The sequence below is a fragment of the Xyrauchen texanus genome, chromosome 4, assembly GCF_025860055.1.
Source record: "Xyrauchen texanus isolate HMW12.3.18 chromosome 4, RBS_HiC_50CHRs, whole genome shotgun sequence".
Classification (NCBI taxonomy): domain Eukaryota; kingdom Metazoa; phylum Chordata; class Actinopteri; order Cypriniformes; family Catostomidae; genus Xyrauchen; species Xyrauchen texanus.
This window is the reverse complement of record NC_068279.1, coordinates 4,398,215-4,420,433: the sequence shown is the minus strand read 5'-3', so window position 1 is coordinate 4,420,433 and position 22,219 is coordinate 4,398,215. Positions and strand designations below refer to the sequence as shown.

At 40.2% G+C, this 22,219-nt stretch overlaps 1 protein-coding gene across 1 annotated transcript in view; it reads right to left on the bottom strand.

Annotated features, from left to right (window-relative positions):
• The window catches only part of LOC127643052 (netrin receptor UNC5C-like), a 200,441-nt gene that overhangs the window by 42,374 nt on the left and 135,848 nt on the right, over positions 1-22,219 (bottom strand). Inside the window, exons 6-7 of the mRNA XM_052125591.1 lie at positions 16,160-16,327; positions 9,877-10,041 (exon numbers count right to left, since the gene is read on the bottom strand). Of these exons, the coding sequence (XP_051981551.1) occupies positions 9,877-10,041; positions 16,160-16,327 (333 nt within the window). The remainder of the gene's footprint in view (positions 1-9,876; positions 10,042-16,159; positions 16,328-22,219) is intronic.

Sequence of the window (22,219 nt, the reverse complement as noted above, 5' to 3'; positions counted from 1 at the left end):
TTTAAGGGAGTCCAGTAGACATTATGCAAAATCGTATACTGAATAAGGCGTACCCTTGCATTCCTAGACATAGTTTTATTTTTTATCCTTTCCCACTCGCCATTCTCCAATACCAAGTTAAAATCTCTTTCCCATAACCTCTTAAGAGCTGTTAAGGCCACGTCACCAAGATTCTGAATCAGCAAGGAATAATATACTGATGCTTCATGACCCTTTCCAAAGGCTGTGAGCACCATACAGAGTGTACCATACAGAGATTTAGGGGGCTGTGTACTACCCCAAAAATAGTACTAAGTAGATGTAAATACCTGAAACATTGAGACCTAGAAATCCCAAATTGCGGTGTTATACTTCCAAATGATCTCAAAGCTCAGTTTTCATAAAGATCACCAAGTGTAGCAACACCCCTCTCCATCCATTCTTTCCAGCAAAAGGGAGACTTGTTAATACACAATTTAGGCAAGTATAAAAAAAAAATTAGCATACTAATAAAACACAATTTTGGGGAGGCCTAAACCTCCTTTGTCAATAGGTCTATGTAACTTACTAAAATGCAACTAAAGTAATTTACCATTCCAATAATGTTGATATTCTATCAAATTGTTTGGAATAAGAAAGAGGAACTTCTAGAAGGAGAGACTGTAGTAGATAATTGAATTTGGGGATGCAATTTATTTTTATAACATTGACATTCCCTGCCATAGACAAATGTAATGAAGCCCACCTGTCAACAATGCACAAGTACCTTTTCATTGTTGGGTCAAATCTCTAAAACTTTCTGGAAATAAAATACCTAAATACTTATTACAGGGACAATCCCCCCGGAGCAACCTGGAGTTAAGTGCCTTGCTCAAGAACACAATGGTGGTGGCCGTGGGGATCAAACCAGCAACCTTCTGATTAACTACGCCAGCACCACTCATCATATGCTAGTGTACTCATAGTTGTTGACAAAATTCCCTTTTAGTACACATAGTACATATTTACAATCCTTCTGTCCCAGGAAAACACAGATTTTTTGAAATACTGGGTCCTGTAGAAGGGATGTATTAAAGTGCCATCAAAATGATTTTTTTTTTCTCTATATGTGGCAACATCTCTAAACACACCAAATCATGATCTGAAACGAAACTATTCCCAACTGTGCAGTCAGTGGCAGATGGAATAAGTGACTTGGGTATACAGTAAAAACACAATACTGTATATTCTAGAGTAAATCTTATGAACTGATGAAAAAAGTTGTAGTCTCTCCCAGATGGATTCAAGAGACTCCAAATGTCTGTAAGAACAAGATTTTTTACACATCCTCTGTAGTGTGAATGTTGTTCTAAAGGGTCTACACACTTGTGCAATTCAATGATCAAGGACTGGATCTGTTAAAGATCGAAGTCTCCACCCAAAACCATTTCATGAAGGATCCCAACTGGTTGAAACTTTCCCTCAAGATCTAAAAAAAGTTCTGATCATCAGCGTTGGGTGCATAAATATTACCCTAAATAAGATGTTGTCCCTGTATTTCAGCCAAAACAATAATGAATCTTCCGAAATTATCTTTGATCTGTTTGACATTTGAATGGTAAATGCTTACTTATCAATGTGATGACTCCCCTGCTCTTACTCAAACCAGCACTACAAAACACATGGCCACCCCATGCCCTGCAAGCATTTGTCGAAAAAAATTATGCTTAAGAAAAGATATAACCTTCCATTAATATTCCATGTGGAGAGAGACATTTTACCTATATTAAAGTGTGAAATATTGACATGCAAAGAAAAATCTTGTACCCAAGGTTAAAATATATAGACCACGATTCAGCATTGAGGTAACCATAAAATCCTTAATAAGCCATAGAAGAAAAAAAAAATGCACTTCAACCTCACGCATGACAGTCCCAACTGGTGTACATCCCCCGGAAATCCGACGGTCCACGCACACACACGAGACCCTCTGCGACACCATTGCTACAAGTTTACTTCAGTCCGGTGTTTTTTTTTTTTTAAACATACACCATAAAATGTAACTGCACATGAAGGTTTTCAATGAAATTGACCCAGTAAATAAAAACATCAAACCCACAAAATGAACAAATAACTCAACAATAAGCCAATAAAGGAAAAGCATAATAATAAAAAAGTAGATTGAGAGAGATATACAGTGGGCAACCAACCGTATAACAAACCCTCTCAGAAAGATGTGTAGTCACGCTGATCCAGTGCTGGCAAAGCGACATTCCTCGTCGCACATAAAACAATATCTCTCTCTGCCGAACTCGAGAATCTTGCCAGTATAGATCGGGGTCTGTCATCCGCTCTGGGTGGCCGACTGAGAGCTCCATGTGCATGCTCTATTTCCAGATGGCGGCCCGCTGTGTCCAACAAATTCAGAATAAGCCTTTCCAGGAACTTGACCCTATATGGACAGTCCTTCCCCTCTGGGATTTCAACGAACTGAACATTATTACGTCTGCTTTGATTTTCCATATCCTCTAATTTTTCCAACACCTGATCCATATAAAATTTGGTGTCCGGCAAGTTAATCTGCAGCTCTTTTCTGGCAGCTTCCAGTGACTCGATTCACTTTTCAGCCTCATCTATTCTTGTGATCAGGGTGGAAAGTTTCACCTCCATAGATGTGATTGCTCTACGTATTTCCATGAGGCCCTTCATGTCAGAGAATAGTTAGTACGGCATAAATGTTTGCAATATTTTTACCTACATCCTGAGGCACGCTGTCATTCCTAACCGTACCAATGCCATCTTGCTCTTGAGTCGTCAGACGTTTGTGACCGTAAATGCTTTTTATTGTCCCCACAGGCCGACAATTTCAAATTCTTCAACATCCTATACTCTCCGTGCAGTTTAACAATCAAAACTAAATTAGTTCTCACTGAGTAATGTTGATTGAAAGGATAATTGAGCAAAGTGTAGCAGAGAATGCCACTAGGCTGCTTCCACTAACATACACTCACGTACATTTCTGCCTTCCAAAAGTTGGCCCTATTCACTTTCATAGTAAGTGCCTCACTGTTACCTACATTTTTGCTTTTTTTCACATTATGGCAGTGGTGGCTCAGTGGTTGAGGCTCTGGGTTACTGACCAGAATGTCAGGGGTTCAAGCCTGCCAAGATGCCACTGTTGGGCCCTTGAGCAAGGCCCTTGACCCTATCCAATCCAGGGGCGCAGTATCATGGCTGACCCTGCACTCTGACCCCAGCTTAGCTGGGATGTGTGAAAACATATACATTTCACTGTATATATGCAAAAATGTATGTATAATGTGTGACTAAAATAAAGGCTTCTAGTCTATTCTATTATGCCACAAATGCTGTCGATTGAACTCGACTTGAATCAAGCCTGGAATATTCCTTTAAGAGAAAGCTGTTAAACACACCTGGACTGTTTCTCCTGGCAGCATTCTGACAGGTTTTTTAGCAGTATGAGTGTGAACGTACTGGATAACAAACATCATAGGATGGAGCCCAAGAACAAGTCAACACAGCAGAAAGAATTCAACAATTCTGGGAGTACAGTGTGGAAATCACAAACACTATAAAGTACACCCATTTATACACACCAATGTAAAATATCGACTGTCCCTCCCTATCGACATCCGAAAATGTAACTCCTTTTCCACCATACATTTTGACAACAGTCTCACTGGCGATCAAGATTTCAAGCTTGATTACACTTCCTACTGCGCCATCTAGCACTCTGCGCATGGGTCAAGCAGTAGGAAGTGTAATCGAGCTTCAAATCATGATCGTGCCTAGAGACTGCCATGGCTTGATGTACAGGAAATTGAAAAAGGAGCTATATTTTTGTTTGTTCTCTCTCAAAATCAACTGGAACAGTTCTGAAGACATGTATTAAACCACTGGAGTCATATGGATTACTTCTATGTTGGCTTTATCTCCATTTTGGAGCTTCAAAACTACATTACAAATCCCTTGTATTGTACGGACCTACAGAGCTGAAATATTCCTCTAAGAATCTTTGTTTAAAAATATATTTGCAAGTAAAAAATGTAGAAGCAGTTACACTGCCCAAAATGTTGGACACTATCAGAACTTGGAGCTTCACCACTAAGGCAATTACTGTAGAAGACCACCAATGAACATGTTTCCTATGGCAAAATAAATGTTTTGTGATTCCTCAAATTTGTTTCAGACAGCAAAATCATGGACAAAAACGTATGACTCTGTTTCTGTACCCTATAAGCAGACTACGCAGTCTGCGTAGGGCATCAACTCCCTAGGGGGGCACCATCTTACCCTAGGAGGGCACCAGAAAGTAACTGGCTGCCCTTACTCGCACGTTATTCAAGGACCCGAAAGCAGTTGCGGAACAGATGATCCCCCCCGTCAGATGATCACTTCACGCTCATATCACGTAAACAACCTGCCCACCTGCCCCTTGAACTCTGCGTAGGGCATCAAATTGGCCAGCGGTGGCCCTGCTCTGTTTGTCTTTAAAACTGGCTTGAAAGTGCCTTTCACTCTCTAAAGCAAGCACATTGTCATGACCAGAAAGAAAACAAAAACAACAGATAAAAGGACGGTAATACAGATATCGATGGCTCTCATCAAAGACAAAAAAGCAGTCCGGCTGATGTTATGACCAATAAGATGTTTTTATAAAGAATTGCCGAGACTCACTCTGCCTATAATGAAAGGCTGTTTAATGTTGTTTGATATTTGACTCTGTTCGTATCTCTGGGCTTCATATTTATAAATAACATTTGGTTTTCTCCTAATCCAGTTTTAAGGAGCTCCGCAATATCCTTAAGCTCACATCTGAAGTGACATGTAAAGACACGTTTAAAGGGCAAATGCCGCAAGGGAGACATCACAGTCTTCTTCAGCATATTATCAGTGCAAGTTTAAAGCAACTTAGTTAAGTAACATTAACATGCAGATTACCCTATGCCCAGTGGCTGCCGTTTGAGATTCAACACTACATGAAATGGTGTTCATGACGTGGAATTGTAAAAATAATTAGTTAGATTAGTGATCAGGACCCCAAAGTGAAGTAAAGAAGCCTTTTATCACCCTAAAGGGGTTTATTTTGTGATAATAACCAGATGACTGCACATTATCCCACTTAATACATGGCTACTTACCATATAAATAAATGCATATGAGATATTGAATTGAATATTGGGTTGAAATTATTGCATTATGTTAGAAGAAATAGACAACAGAGTAATACAAGATACACAAAACGAGCAAAGCTATGCATGAAATCAGTTGTGGTGGTGGTGTAGTGGTCTAAACCACATAACTGGTAATCAGAAGGTTGCTGGTTCGATCCCCACAGCCACCACCATTGTGTCCTTGAGCAAGGCACTTAACTCCAGGTTGCTCCGGTGGGATTGTCCCTGTAATAAGGGCTCTTTAAGTCGCTTTGGATAAAAGCATCTGCCAAATGCATAAATGTAAATGTAGTTGACAACAGTCAATTATCAATTTTAGTGGATAATAAAAATATTTGACCAATCAGAACCAAGTATTCCAGAGAGCAGTTCAATAACATGCACTGATGAATCATACACAATAAAACCACAAACATTTATTATGACAGTGAATAGGGTCAATTTTGATTTGATGTTGACTTTTATGAGTAATTCTCATGAAACCTGTCAAGAAAATATCCTGATCATATTTAACTCCAAATAAATCGAATAAAATATGGAATTATACATTACAGTAACACGTCTGGGTGTTATACTTTTAATGTTCCCCATTGTTTTCATTGGTGATTCTCAATACTGTAGCACAGTCATGATTTTACTGTATTGCAGTAAAAAAGATATGGTTGTACAATGATTTTTTTTAATTAAAATCAGCAAAAATTAAAAAGGTAGAACCTAAGGAGTACTACTATGACTTGTATGTACAATTTAAATAATACATAATTTTTACGAGAATCCCTTGTGTGTGACATCATATCCTGTCCGTTGTGTTGTCCAAACAATTTTACATGGTGACAGCCTAATGTGACATTGGCTTTAAAGTGTTCATGACACGAGGAATCAAATTTACCTTGAACTTTTGACATATAAGAGGTCATTGTACTATTAAAACATACTGTATGTTTCAGAACTCAAAACTTCCTCCTCACTGCGAAAGCACATTTGATGAAACCAAGCTGCCAAAATGACACCTCCTCTACTTCCTTCACATTGTCATGTCACACTGTGGTAGACATTTGCATCTGACCACCACTACAACAACACATCAATGCCTACTTTACTTTTAATCACTTCTGAAGCTCCGTCCAGTCGCGGTGAGTACCAAAACTGAGCGTTTCTGACAGAGGGTCAGAATGAGGGTGAAAAATGATCAGGTTCAACAAATATATGACTTTTATAGACAAAAACGATACTAATATTATAGGTGAACCTCAAGGAACACATTAAAATCATTCAAAAAGGCATGTCATGACCCCTTTAAATGGAATTACCATGATGATGTTGGCAGAACTGTAAAACCAGTAAACGTTCTTATTAACAGCGAGCCTAGCCTGACTTAACTTCAGAGATGTTCAGATTTCCAATCATCTCCATGTTTGACAGAAAATACGCATAGAAAGAAAGAGAGAAAATTGTGTATATGTTGAAATGTTAGCTGACTTGAGAGAGCACAATCATAAAATGGTACAAACAAAGAGCAAAACACCAAATGAATGGTGCATTGCCGCACAAGCGAAAGATGAGTCGAAGATTCTGCAAGATGAGAGATACAGAAACGAAAAACAAAAGCGAGAGAATGAAAGACAAAACTGACGCATGTAAAACCCTCCTCTCTCGTCCCCATAGGCTGATCAGAAAGATCAGATACAAAGTGGAATGTTATAAGACAAAAAAAATGCAAAATAAAACACAGAGATTCGATAAGGTGACATTGGACTTAAACTTGTGTATCTGAATCTAAAGAAATATTAAAAATATTTCATTTTAATGTAAAAATATTCCAACAAATGCTGGACTGATGTAACTATGCTTCAGAACAATCAGATGATCTTTTAACATTAATTTTCAATTGATAAACGGTAAAAGACGGTCAAATTGGTAAAAGATCCCGCAGACCCCACTGCTTTGGCCGTCTCTGGACCCCCTGTGCAGTTTTGTAGAGACTATTTTGACTGTTTTTCTTATTTTCTTCCGTCAACTTTGAAATAAAAAAAAGAAAGTGCAGTGTGTAAATGTATATCGTGATAAATATCAATATCGAACAATATGAAAAAGATTCTCGTGATAACAATTTTGGCCATATCGCCCAGCCCTAAGTGTATATACACTCACCTAAAGGATTATTAGGAACACCATACTAATACTGTGTTTGACCCCCTTTTGCCTTCAGAACTGCCTTAATTCTACGTGGCATTGATTCAACAAGGTGCTGAAAGCATTCTTTAGAAATGTTGGCCCATATTGATAGGATAGCATCTTGCAGTTGATGGAGATTTGTGGGATGCACATCCAGGGCACGAAGCTCCCGTTCCACCACATCCCAAAGATGCTCTATTGGGTTGAGATCTGGTGACTGTGGGGGCCATTTTAGTACAGTGAACTCATTGTCATGTTCAAGAAACCAATTTGAAACGATTCGAGCTTTGTGACATGGTGCATTATCCTGCTGGAAGTAGCCATCAGAGGATGGGTACATGGTGGCCATAAAGGGATGGACATGGTCAGAAACAATGCTCAGGTAGGCCGTGGCATTTAAACGATGCCCAATTGGCACTAAGGGGCCTAAAGTGTGCCAAGAAAACATCCCCCACACCATTACACTACCACCAGCCTGCACAGTGGTAACAAGGCATGATGGATCCATGTTCTCATTCTGTTTACGCCAAATTCTGACTCTACCATCTGAATGTCTCAACAGAAATCGAGACTCATCAGACCAGGCAACATTTTTCCAGTCTTCAACTGTCCAATTTTGGTGAGCTCTTGCAAATTGTAGCCTCTTTTTCCTATTTGTAGTGAAGATGAGTGGTACCCGGTGGGGTCTTCTGCTGTTGTAGCCCATCCGCCTCAAGGTTGTGCGTGTTGTGGCTTCACAAATGCTTTGCTGCATACCTCGGTTGTAACGAGTGGTTATTTCAGGCAAAGTTGCTCTTCTATCAGCTTGAATCAGTCGGCCCATTCTCCTCTGACCTCTAGCATCAACAAGGCATTTTCAGCCCACAGGACTGCTGCATTCTGGATGTTTTTCCTTTTCACACCATTCTTTGTAAACCCTAGAAATGGTTGTGTGTGAAAATCCCAGTAACTGAGCAGATTGTGAAATACTCAGACCGGCCCGTCTGGCACCAACAACCATGCCACGCTCAAAATTGCTTAAATCACCTTTCTTTCCCATTCTGACATTCAGTTTGGAATTCAGGAGATTGTCTTGACCAGGACCACACCCTTAAATGCATTGAAGCAACTGCCATGTGATTGGTTGATTAGATAATTGCATTAATGAGAAATTGAACAGGTGTTCCTAATAATCCTTTAGGTGAGTGTATATACACAGGTATCTTCTAACTGGGCTATCTAGACCATGCTAACTAGCAAAACTTTGACCCCTCGAACGACAATACCTTAAAATGCTACCTGGTGAGGCAGTTTGAGAGAGAGAGAGAGAGAGAGAGAGAGAGAGAGAGAGAGAGAGAGAGAGAGATATTTCAAATTGGAGAAAGCTTTGAGATCAGTGCGGTTAAACGGATTTTGCAAGCACAACTTTTAGGGGGAAAAATAACACTTTTAAAGCTAAAACTTTATAGAGGAAGTGCCTAAGATACAGTGAAATCCATTTCATAGCACAAAACAGAGAGGAGAATCACACCCGCAGCCTTTCTCTCTCTCTCTCTCTCTCTCTCTCTCTCTCTCACCACAAACAACAATCTTTCTAAACACCAGCACACAAATAAAATTGTATCCACTGTGACAGTAATTGAAACAGTTGAAAATGTCATTAAGTACAGGAGGAAAAAATAAGAAAATGTCCATTGTTGTAGATTGCAACCGTCTGGTTCTGAAGTAAAATCCCATTAATTCTTTCTATTGTGGAATCAATTTTTAAAATGTATAAACCATTAAAACAGAACTACCTTGAGCTCTGAGGTTACTAATCGATGGTTTATGTTTCTGTTTAAGCCATCAGTCTGCATTATTTACTTCATACAAAACAAAAAAATTTTAATAGCAGAATTGCTGCTATTACCCATAATCCTGAAGAAAAACAACCCACCAATCAGAGAACTGCGGAAAACAAAACGCAACACTACGATGACATATTACAAATGACACCAGTCTCGCTACACCATCAAAGTACTATATCTTAAATTAAATATCTGAATATTTTGCAATAAACTTTATTTATTATATTTAATATATATTTAAATATTTATTATATTTTCCATAATTATTAATACAATTGGGTATTTCACAATGCTTTGCAATACCTTAATCTTTTGTCTGGTTTTAAAATATGTTTTTACTTCGAATTTAAAGTTTGTACTGTTGTGATTCCCTTAAGAGCTGGTTAGTTTTGTTCATGGCTTGAAACTCTTTTATGATGTACTTTATGAAAGAACCAAGATGGCTGAAAAAGTGGATGTGCTCTGTTGCACTCTATCGGGAGGGATGATCAATAGGCATCAAAAATCATGAAACGACATTCAAATCCAATTTTTCTTCCGTAGTGTGACGTATTTCCAGGTGAAATAAGATATTCAACAAGGAAAAATCAGAGTTTATCCATCAGGATTTGATTGGCTCATGAAAAGTGGGTGTACCTTACCAGAATGTAGTCAGACCTGAAAGTGAGTGCAACAGAGCAGTTATGTGAATGTTGTTTGTGTGTGTGTGATTGTTCACTTACTATGTAGGCATAGTCCATCGGTGCAGTTCTGGGACTGTAGTGTAATTCCGTCACAGTCTTTTCCTCCATTTTGCGGTGCAGGGGCATTACATTCTCTCTTCCTCCACTGAGTGCACTCTGTGTTACATGCCGACCATTTGCTCCAGTCGGCCCACTCCCCGTCAACTGCACACAATATACATACAAAGAAACAACATTAATAACTATAAACAATACAAGTACAAAAGTGTTATGCATTTTTATGGTATGTGGTATGATAAGCACTGATTATTTTTAGGGTAAACAGCCAATTTAATTTGATGTGAATTAAAAACAAGACTGTGTGAGAGATTGAACGGTCTAAGACCCTGAAACTAAAGGTTTGCGTGTATAAAAACATGCAAACTTGACAGCATGCACAAAAAAGATTAAAGCTGATCTACTAATGTAGTCTTCTAAGGGTTGCGTCTTTCAGATGAGCTAAATAATATGCAATTTTGAGGCGTGCCGTCAAATCCACAAAATACAGGTCAGGGTCTTTGCAAATTAATCTAATTGAAATATTTTAAGTGATGGTTCTCTCCAGTGCTCAATCGAAGTGGGTTGACGGTACGTTCCCGTACGCCGAACAATTGTGTCTGGCTCCCGCAAAATGAGCATTGAACGTTGGTTCTCCCATGTCTTTCTCGAACGCAACTTTATCATGGTCAAGGTATTTACTGTTTGAAATTCAGATTTTGTTGATGGATTAACATGTACATAATATTGCATTTTCTTCTTTGTGAATTATTAATTCAGGTGATTTTGTCCTCCGCTCCGCAATCGATCTTGAACATTTCTAGAGAAGAATGTCTACACAGGTATTCTCATCTATTACTCTTACATTTATGAAAATAGCAGGAATTTTATGGTGGTACTGTATAAATAAATACATTTATGAATAAATGATTCTTAAAATGTTTTCAAATGCATGAATATATGTAAATTCTCAGAAAAAAAGGGTTTTTATACAAACCTGTTCCCTATCTGTCACTCACTCAAAGTTGTGTCGATGTAGTGACACTAGGGGTCACCCTTGGGAGCCCCAAACACCTCTGATCTTTGAGAAAAGGCCAATGGGAATTGGCGAGCGGAATATGCATGTCACTACCCTGGACATAAGGGTATAAAAGGAGCTGATTTTTTGTGTTTCAGCGAGCTGAATTCCTCTGCCAGTCCATTCATCTCTGGAAGCTGTTGGATTTATGGCACATTACAGCAGGTTATCCCCCTTGTGCACCGTTGGAGTGCAGAGAATGCCCCAGGGTGCTTCAGCAGCCTAAAAGTGCATATATTCTTGCGCATATTTTCCTTCTAAAAGAGTGGCACTGACGGGGAGCGTCTTTTTAAAGATGCCTTTCCATCTGTGTTTAATTCCTGGTTGTGGTCATTACGCTGGCGTCACATGTCGCAACTCGACCGCCGTCTCCTTCTCTGGAGTCAGTAGTGACTCAAGTCATTGCTAGCTGTCACGGCAGGTCACGCTCAGGGGAGAGTGGAGACTTTTTGCTGGTCCAGCTGATTTGGAGTCGATTCTGTCAAGCGCAGGTAGACCTGTTCGCTTCCCGGAATTCCTTCCACTGCCTGCTCTGGTACGCCCAGACCGAGGCTCCCCTCGGCCCAGATGCACTGCTGGCCCTGGGGGCTGCGCAAGTATGTGTTCCCCGAAGTGAGCCAACTTGCACAGACCCTGTGCAAGGTCAGGGAGGATGAGGAGCAGGTCATCCTAGTAGCACTCTAATGGCCCACCCAGACTTGGGCCTCGGACCTCACACTCCTCGCAACAGCCCCCTCTGGCGAATTCCCCTTAGGAGGGATCTCCTCTCTCAGGAATGAGGCACCATCTGGTACCCGTGACCAGACCTCTGGAATCTCCATGTCTGGCCCTTGAAATACCTAAGTGGCATACCACCCGTGGTGGTAGACACGATCACTCAGGCTAGGACTCCCTCTACGAAGTGCCTGTATGCCTTGAAGTGGCGTCTGTTCGCTAAGTGGTGTTCTTCCCGATGCGAAGACCCCCAGAGATGCGCAGTCGGGTCAGTGCTTTCCTTCCAGAAGGAGAGGCTGGAGGAGCAGCTGCCCCCTCCTCCTTGAAGGTGTACATGGACCATAGCGGTGCACCATGATGCAGTTGACGGTAAGTCTCTTGGGAAGCATGACCTGATCATCAGGTTCCTTAAAGGCATGAGGAGGCTGAATCCTCCCAGACTGCACCTCATTCCTTCATAGGTTCTCTCCGTGGTCCTGCGGGGAGCCCCGTTTGAGCACCTGGAGTCAGTTGAGCTAAAAGCAGTCTCTTTGAAGACTGCCTTCCTGACTGAGCTCACATCCATGAAGAGGGTAGGGGAACTGCAGGCGTTCTCTGTCAGCGACACCTGCCTGGAGTTCGGTCCGGAATATTCTCACATGGTCCTGAGACCGGGCTATGTGCCCAAGGTTCCTACGACCCCGTTTTGGGATCAGGTGGTGAACCTGCAAGCGCTGCCCCAGGAGGAGGCAGACCCAGCCTTGCCGTTGCTGTGTCTGGTGCATGCATCTATTCGGATCGCATACAGAGTTCTGTCTGCTTTGGAGGACAGCGGAAAGGGAGCGCTTTCCTGCCACCCCCCTTGGGGCTACGAGCATACTCTACCAGGAGTTTGGCAGCCTCCTGGGCCCTGACAAATGGCGCCTCTTTAGCAGACATCTGTAGAGCAGTGGGCTGGGCAACACCCAATACATTTGCAAGGTTCTACAATATCCGGGTTGAGCCGGTGTTGTCAGGTACGAACAGGTAAGTTTGTGGGACAACTGGCCGGGTGTACTGCTTGCGTACAGCGCCTTACATGCGCTTTTTACCCCCCCAGCCGTCTTCACGAGGTGGTGGACCCTGGGTGTCCTTCCTCCTTAACCATGTGGCAGGCAAGTTTGTGGAGAAACTCAATGCTGGCCCAGTATGTGTGCTAATAGGCCTTGGACTGGGGTAGGTGTTCCACATGCGCTGGTTGCCTGTATGTAACCCCGTGTGATGTATCTTCCACGAGACTGTTTCCCCGTTGGTAAAACCACATCTTCCTTGGGCAGAGTCCCCCTCTGCCACTGGTCGCCAGGTTTGTAGAGCTCCATCTCCTCTGGGTAGGACCTTCCACATGCGACACTGCCGACAAGACCCGGTAAGACCATGTGACGTATTTCCACTCAATTGCCTCCCCTTCAGGCAGGGTGTGATCTCCACGATGTCTTCCACTTGTGAAAGGACACCCCCCACCCACAAATTTGATTGCACAAACAAATTAGTACCCGTTATTGAGGGTCTTGGTTAGTCAGAGCCTAAAGTTCTAGGTCACATCTAATTTTCACAACTCGTGTTTTCTGCCCATCGGAAAGTTTTTTGAACAAAAATACTTTCATTGTTTCGTCACTTGAAAAATCAATTTACGCAATACTACAACATATTTTTAAAGACTATGTATTATCCTGCAGCCTTATTTCAATCATGTCAAATTAAATAGGATATAAATATAACCCTAAGTTACCTCTTATATGTTAGTCAAGGTTTCTTACACCAAAAACAACCATAATTTGTTTTTCATCATCATTTCCTACCCACTCTCTGACACTTGTTACTGTACCTTAAAGACCTGATTGTCTAAATTCCATGCACTGGTGCAGTTCACACTAGGGCAGGGCATTAAAACAATCTCAATATAAATTGATATAAAAAATCATCTTTGTTGATGATAAACTTTTTGATATTTAGCCTTTGTTCTACATCTACATTAGAGTATCAGGTGTATTTAGCTAAAAATGCAAGCAGTTTGGCAAAGTTATATAAACAACTAGGTATATGACTAAAATACATTAAATCAGTTAGGAGGTATAAGCTGGTTTGCAGCTACCAAGCCCTACTGTCATATAAACCAGGAATGAGTCTAGGAAGCTACTAGCTAGCTAGCTATTCTGCTAATAATAAGATATTTCTGTGTACCGAACAAGACAGCACTGACAATGCAAAACAGCTATCAACTGAACATATCAGCAAATCCGACATGAACACATTGCTGTTTATTTATAAACTATTTAGTTAAATGTGTAAAATCCACAGCGCTGTCATGTCCACTAATATTTTGACACAGGCAAGAAAGTCTTTCAGTGAATGTAATGACTTTAATACTGCGTTCCAGATGGAAGGTGGGAATATCCAAGTTTAAATGTCCCAATTCTGACCTCAATGCGTTTCAGTTAATTACATGTCACGGTCACATGAACACATGTCAAGTGCATAAACACATGCACAATCTTCCGGATGCTAGCTAGCTGGTTATCTAGTCGCTATTTCACGAGCAAAAAATTATTCATAACATTCTCTTGTGTATTGCATATTCATACATTTCGTGCAGTGATAATACTTAAAATGTTTTTATGTTTCACAAAACCCAGCTCCGGTTTATTCTCGTTGATCAGGCGACATCTTGGAAATTATGTCAAATGACGCTTCACACTGAAGTTGGGGTTGATCGATCTACTCCGACTTCACATGTTGGATGTCTGACTTTGGGCAGCAATCCAGTCATTTTTTCCAATAAGGAGGTCAGAAATTTCCAAGTTGAATAAATGAATGAATTTTACATTTATATATTTATATTTATTAGATGGCACTACACTCAAAGCACTTTCGTCATGTACAAGTTATGTAGCAGACAAGCGTGAGGACAAATCCAGGAAGAATAACATTGTTGGAGACATAAAAATCAATGACCATAAGGAGAGTCAAACGTTCGCTGAAGATGATGAAATTGTTACGAAAAGAGGTCCCACATCTTATACAGGACTAAATCCTAAACTAACTGCAGCTTAGCGTAGTTCTAGCGGAAAGACTAGCAGCTGTATATCATAGCACCATTAGCTGGGTAATTCCTAGCCAATCACATGTAAGCCATTGCTTTATAAGTCTGCTCACAATCCATCACATTGTTGTTTCAGTGTGCTAACACGGCAACCTCCACCACCCCACCACCACCAGTTCAGTCCCGTCCTGCACAGGGGTAGGCTCCTCACCCCTACCTTCTATCTCCGGCAGGATATGACGGTTCAGAGTACAACGCCAAAGAGAGACATTACATTTTCTGTTTTATATTCATCAAATAAATGTCATCTTAAATTTCACTCAAGTCTGCAAATCTTCCTGATAGAAGTATACTTCTTGATCTTTAAATTGAAAAGGTCCCTCATTTTTTTTGTAACTTGTAGTGTAGCTATCTGTTTTAAAAGAGTAGTTTTACTGTTGTTTAACTACTTTAATTTTAACGAAGTAGCTTTGCTTTGAGAAGCTACAGTTACAAAGCATCTGGTAGGTGGTCATGTGCTAATGTATTCAAGGTTGTCATAACCATGACAACTAGATATGATAAATGGTCTGGGTGGACTGCAGGAGCATTGAGTGTATCTTCATGGTAAATTGAATTCTCATTTCTGAAGAGCAAGAAATATTCTGTTTCCACAACATGATCCCTTTATTATCCACGCATCCTCCTCTGTCAGACTTTAATCTATCCCTCTGCTCTGGTTTATTCTGGTCTGGATTCACTTCCTCACTCTGAATTCTAAGTGCATGGGCGAGCGGTTGCGCTATATGGGTCAGCCATTAGCGAGTATGTGTGGCATCTCTCCTTCTGGGTAAAGATACTTTAATCTCACCTGCTTCAGATTTGCCTCACTCTCACCAGCGGGAGGGAATGAGGAATCGAAATGTGCTCGACCCTTAAGGGTCCCTAGGGGCCAAAGTATAGGGGAGGCATCTGACTTTAAAGCTGAACTTTAAAGCAGGGCTGTGGAATAGATGCATTTGTCTGTTGATATCAAGAATCAAAGAAGTCAAACTAGACTGGAAATGGATCAAGTTTTTATTAAATGGCTATATATTAATGAGTTGATCAGTGATTTGATTTGAGTGTGAATGTCAATGACTTATATCTCGGTCTGTTCATCATACAATGTGATTGCATTCAGCATCTTCAGAAGACTTGGAATAAAACAAACAATTTGCATGGACTATTTTTATGATACTTTTGAGTCACTCTCAACAAATCAGTGCTCTCAACAATGTTATATCCTTTTAAGCTATTTCTTTAAAGTTAGTGAGGGACCTACATCTACACATATTACCATTACATATGTCATTTTATTAAAGCTGATGTTACCTAGTGTGCTTTCTCAGTTCTTCAGTATTTTAGGTGGAAATAAATAAATGAATGTACCTAGTTTAAAGTTTTTAGATTCAAACCTGTGCAGATTGTGGTGCAGGCGAGTTTTTGGATGGCCTGTCCTTCACACGGCGATCCCCCGTTTAAAGGTGCAGGATTGGTACAGCTACGGGTCCTTTTCTGAAGGCCCCGCCCACAGCGGCTGTTACACGCTGACCATTCCGTCCACGTGGACCAGCCTCCGTTCACTATGTCAACACACAAAAACACAGCCATTAGACTCATTACCCCTACACTTTTAAAAATAAGTGTTCTTATATTTGTGGAGCACTTTATGTTCACCAAAAATTCCCTCTTCTTACCAGAAATGATGATTGGCAGAATAGGGTTGGTTGCTATTTGAGCAGCCCATTGGCAATGTAACAAACTTGAGGAGTGTTTGGGAGAGGAAGACAGTGGAGCTGACTTGATGTGCCATTAACAAAGTGTAACCAGCAGTATAAACACCAACAGTGCAGCGACTTGCTGTGAACCTTTTTAGATCTGTCTATTGGTTTCTGGATTCTTAATCAATACTAAGATATTAAAATACAAAAAATGTGTAGGGCAACACTTGGATTAGTTTGGGAAGTGGAGTTTAAAGGTCAAGTTCTCCTTCGAGGGCATCTCAATTGAAGAAAAATAGTGGATGGACGGACGGACGGACGGATAGGAACTGTGCTGTAAGCAGCTGTGTTTGGAATGTGAGAGTTGCCATTCCAGCGGGTGGATCCTTTAACCCACACACACACACACACACACACACACACACACACACACACACACACACACACACACACACACACACACACACACTGTACTGTTGTCAAAAGGTGAAGCTCTTTCCATTTGAGTCTTTCCGGAGAAACACACAAACTCTTAAACTCTTAAACTGTGTCACTCCCACTGCAGCGATTAACTTACAATACTCCCCTCCCAGTCTCCACAGCTCTCTCTCTCTCTCTCTCTCTGTGTGGATGTGTGTGTGTGTGTGTGAATTATCTGTAAGTAGATTGCTCCCTTTCCTTCCCATATTTCTCATTTCAGAGTTATGAGGCTGAGCAGCCAAAGATCAAGACATGTTCCGATGCCTTTTTCTCTCTCTCTGTTCATTAGGAATATTTCAACCACAAACTATGTGTTTACATTTTCTTAAGGAAATGTGAGTGGTGAGGTGGCTGGCAGATTTCTACTACACAGTACATTTTCATGACCACATCATGTATGTCTTTAAATACTGGATATGTAACAGTTTTTAAACATCAAAATCATATTAGTTGTCTTATATCTTCTCAAAATCATAATTGAAGGAATGTTCCAGATTCATTACAAGTTAAGCTCTGTCGACAATATGTGGAAGTGAATGGGGCCTGTCCATAAACACTAAAATACACCGTTTCAAAAGTATAGCCACATGAAATAAACAATACGCATGTTAACATGATTTTAGTTTGAACAAACATGGGATTCACTGATGTTGCGGCATTTACCAGATTACAGGGTTTACGGTGTGACATCATCATGACAACTCAGTAGTAATATTGGATATAACTTTACACAGACATTGTTAGTAAGCAATTCTATCACACTAAAATCAAATTAACATGTATCATTTTAACACCTTGTGGCTATACTTTTGAAATGCTGTGTATTTTAGTGACTATGAACTGGAAACTTTCACTTGCATTGTGAGTTATGCGACAAATGCTGTCGATTGAGCTTAACTTGTACTGAACCCACAACATTCCTTTGTGTTTCCATCCATCCATCTTCAACCACTTATCCGAAGTCGGGTCACGGGGGCAGTAGCTCCAGCAGGGGGCCCCAAACTTCCCTATCCCGAGCCACATTAACCAACTCTGACTGGGGGACCCCGAGGCAATCCCAGGCCAGTGTGGAGATGTAATCTCTCCACCTAGTCCTGGGTCTTCCCCGAGGCCTCCTCCCAGCTGGACGTGCCTGAAACACCTCCCTAGGGAGGCGGCCAGGGGGCATCCTTACCAGATGCCCAAACCACCTCAACTGACTCCTTTCGACGCAAAGGAGCAGCGGCTCTACTCCGAGCTCCTCACGGATGACTGAGCTCCTCACCCTATCTCTAAGGGAGAAGCCTGACACCCTTCTGAGGAACCCCATTTCGGCCGCTTGAATTCGCGACCTAGTTCTTTCGGTCATGACCATAGGTGAGGGTAGGAACAAAAATTGACCGGTAGTTCGAGAGCTTTGCCTTCCAGCTCATTTCTCTTTTCGTGACAACGGTGCGATAGAGAGAGTGCAATACCGCCCCCCGCTGCCCCGATTCTCCGGCCAACCTCCCGCTCCATTGTCCCCTCACTCGTGAACAAGACCCTGAGGTACTTGAACTCCTTTACTTGGGGCAATACCTTCTCCTTTGTGTTTATAAGGGTGAAATAAAAATTATTGTTCTACATTAGTTTAAGCGGACAGTGCTATGTCCTTGGGTGTTAAACACAACTTCTACAATGAAAATTTGGCAATTTCATAAGAATTATTCTCATAACATATTAAAGAGAACTAATTTGGTAATTTTTCTTTCTTATGGGCTAGAACAGATCCTGAACTAAAAAAATCCAGTCAAACTAATTCAAATATTCCAGTTGTGTCTTCAGGGTTTGTTCAAATCCCTTCCCTACAGTAAGTATACGTTTATAACAGTTGTGTGTAACACCTTATCAAGCACCACTAAATAACGCACCACTTAAAACCCACAGTAACAAATCAAATGCATGTTTGTTGTTGCGCCAAAGCTAACTAAACACCCCGATTAGCGAGTTGATCTCCACCGTGACATCTCTTGTGAAAGGCGGCAGAACCCTTAAAACACTGAGCCACAAAATCTGCTTTGATTAGGAGGAGATGAAGCCAAAGAGAAGCTCTCATGAAAATCTCTGAAGGATCTGATACCATCTATGACACAAACACTCTCACTCTGAGAAAGCTTAAATGAGAGAAGATTAGCAGTGAATACAGGGCAACACACATAAGCACATAAAACCCAAGGGAGGGTGAAAGTGTTCCTATTTAAATGAGTTATTTCACTGATTAGTGCATCCTAACTTAAATCTACATGTTTACACTGATTTGTGAAGGTAGAAGGTAAGACAAGCTTGTTTCAAAAGCTGTATGATAGCAAGGTTTTGTGCCCAAGGCCAGAAACAAGTACAATAATGCGAAGAAGCATGCAAGTGTTGAAAAGTAAAAAACAAACAAAAACAAAAAAACATGGGTTGGGACTAGCGTTGCTTATTCCTAATATTATTTTTGGAGATTTTGACATAAAAAAAAAAGTATGTGAATAAAAACAGGTACATTTCTAGTTTCAACTGAAATTGTACTTCAGATATTTATTTTGTTTGTTTGTTTGTTTGTTTGTTTGTTTGTTTGTTTTGGGCGGCTGTTGCTCAGGTGGTAGAGCGGGTCGGCCACTAATCGCAGGGTTGGCAGTTCAATTCCCAGCCCACATGACTCCACATGCCAAAGTGTCCTTGGGCAAGACACTGAACCCCAAGTTGCTCCCAATGGCAGGCTAGCGCCTTGCATGGCAGCTCTGCCATCATTGGTGTGTGTGTGTGTGTGTGTGTGTGTGTGTGTGTGTGTGTGTGTGTGTGTGTGTGAGTGAGAGAATGGGTGAATGAGTCACAGTGTAAAGCACTTTGAAAACCACTAAGGTTAAAAAGTGCTATATAAATGCAGACCATTTACCATTTTGACTATAAAAACTAGCATGTGACCCATATTTGGTTTTTGACCATAGAAAATTGGTAAAATTGTAAAATGTACAGATGGAGCCACATTGTAAGAGCCCCATATCTCTTGGATTTAACTATGTAGGGCCTTAAAGATTAATATACAAAAAAGAAAGTTTGTTCTGAACCAGAATCGGAAATTATATCAATATATCCTCAATACTTCTGGAGTAACAGGCACTCCAACTTTGGAAAAACTAAATAAAAGTGTTTTTCCCCCCGTTTTTGGACGCATCATTGGCATAAAATGCAACAAGGGGTGCTGATGTCAACTAAAAAATTTATGGTGAAAATTGTCATTTTACATGTCAATCTACAAAATAATGGATTACTCAGTAAATATTGATCCATAGCATTTAATAGTTTGGCTTTCATCATCATTTATGTTTATCTTTCTTCAGAAATAGTATTAACAAAATCTAAAATTTCAGACAGAGAGGTTTCTGAAATGTAGTTATTTGACATGGAATAACCCAGATGTGAAATCTTAGCCAATGCTTTAGTTTATGACTGTATTATTTTCATGACTTTTCCAGGCCTGTAAATCTCACTTTTAAAATCTCTGCTATTTCCATGTTTTTCCATGACTAATGGAACCCTGTACTTTTCTCTTTTTCTCAAGAAAACCAGAGGAAGACATCTTTAGAAAACATCTCATTTGGCTCTCCATTTAATCTCTCTGCTATCTAGGAGAAACACATCAAATATTAAAGAGATCTTGTTGGTGATTTTTCTTTCTTATGGACTAGAACGGTTCATGAATAAAAAGAATCCAGTAGAATTCATTCATAAATCATTGAGATCAAAATTGTCACAGCATGTCAATACCTTCAGAGCGACAACCTCTTCTATTCAACAAAAGCTCTGGAATAGAAAACGAATCATTAAAACCACTGAATGCTTCAGTGAAGACCAAGTTCACAACTCTTTCAGAATGTAGGTCAAGAAAGAAAGTGATTCTGCTTTTCACATTCAAAACAGACACATTTCTATCATTCAAAAACGATGACAAGCTAATAAACATTCGTCTGTGTGTGGGAGCGCTTTTGTGTGAGTATATTTAAAGATGCAAGAGTAATTGATGTGTGTGTGTGTGTGTGTGTGTGTGTGTGTGTGTGTGTGCGCAGTGATGCGCGGTGTGACAGATGCAAAAGTGCAGCACACATACACACTCCGGAGCTCCTGTCTGAGCGAAAATCAGCAGGTTGAGAAGTTTGAGATAGTATTTGGAGTGTTTGCGTGACTGTGTTATGTTTTTAGCAAAATTGTAAAAGATGACTTTCGAGAGGCAATCAGAATTCCCTCGATGAGACTGGCACACACTCACTTCTCTGAGAACGTATTAATTAGCGAGATGAGATGTAGACTGCAAATGTGGCGTTAAGACGAACTTTAACACAAACAAAATTCTGAAAACATTCTGGTTGAAACTGTTCACTATGAATGAATTGCAGCCGTTAGTGTATACAGTATTTGCATGCGCTACCTGCATTGTTTTAGCACCCGAATCGCACAAACAATCAAGTAAACAATCTGTGCTGAACGTAATTTTCCATCTTGAAGGCTGGTTTAAGTGCTAAGTTGGGAAGTTTACAGCACAAATTATACAGTAACATTAAATGCATTTTCATGCACACAAATATGCTATCAACAACCAAAAATCAGCTATGACGCAAGAAAACCGTGGTTTACATGAGACTTAAAATCATCTGGCTATTCTTTTTGACATCAAAACGTAAACAATCATGCACAAAAATACTTTTGCACACTGGATAAGCCAGTAAAATAGTTTACATGTAATGCAAAATCGGGGTAAAGGGCAAAAAACGTTTTCTAAACCATTTCTTATCTTCCCTTGATAAAGGAAAATAATTTAAGGAGTTTACATGTTGTCAGCTTATTAAGTATTATTGGTATAAGAACGTGCATGTAAATATCATTGCTAGCAGTTATGTTGTGTACCTATTTAATTGCCAAGTCGAATGTATAATATTCATACTTGATATTTCCGTTTTACGACCATAAAGGTGTTTCATGCTAAATGACCCAGAAGACTCAAAACTTCATTGCAAATGTTTTATAATCTTAAAAAGTTTATAAAGTTTACAAATTGTATGCTAAAGTGTTAAGAGTTCAAATTTACTGTTGAAAAATGTGAAAAGAAGAATAAAAAGAAGGTATATATATATATATATATATATATATATATATATATAGCACTCAACTCACAAGAACTGTAAAAACATCAGCCATCTAAAGAAAATTATATGACTGTGGTGAAGATTTTTGCAAAATGATACGAGTTGTTCAGGGTTGGGGAGTAACGGAATACAT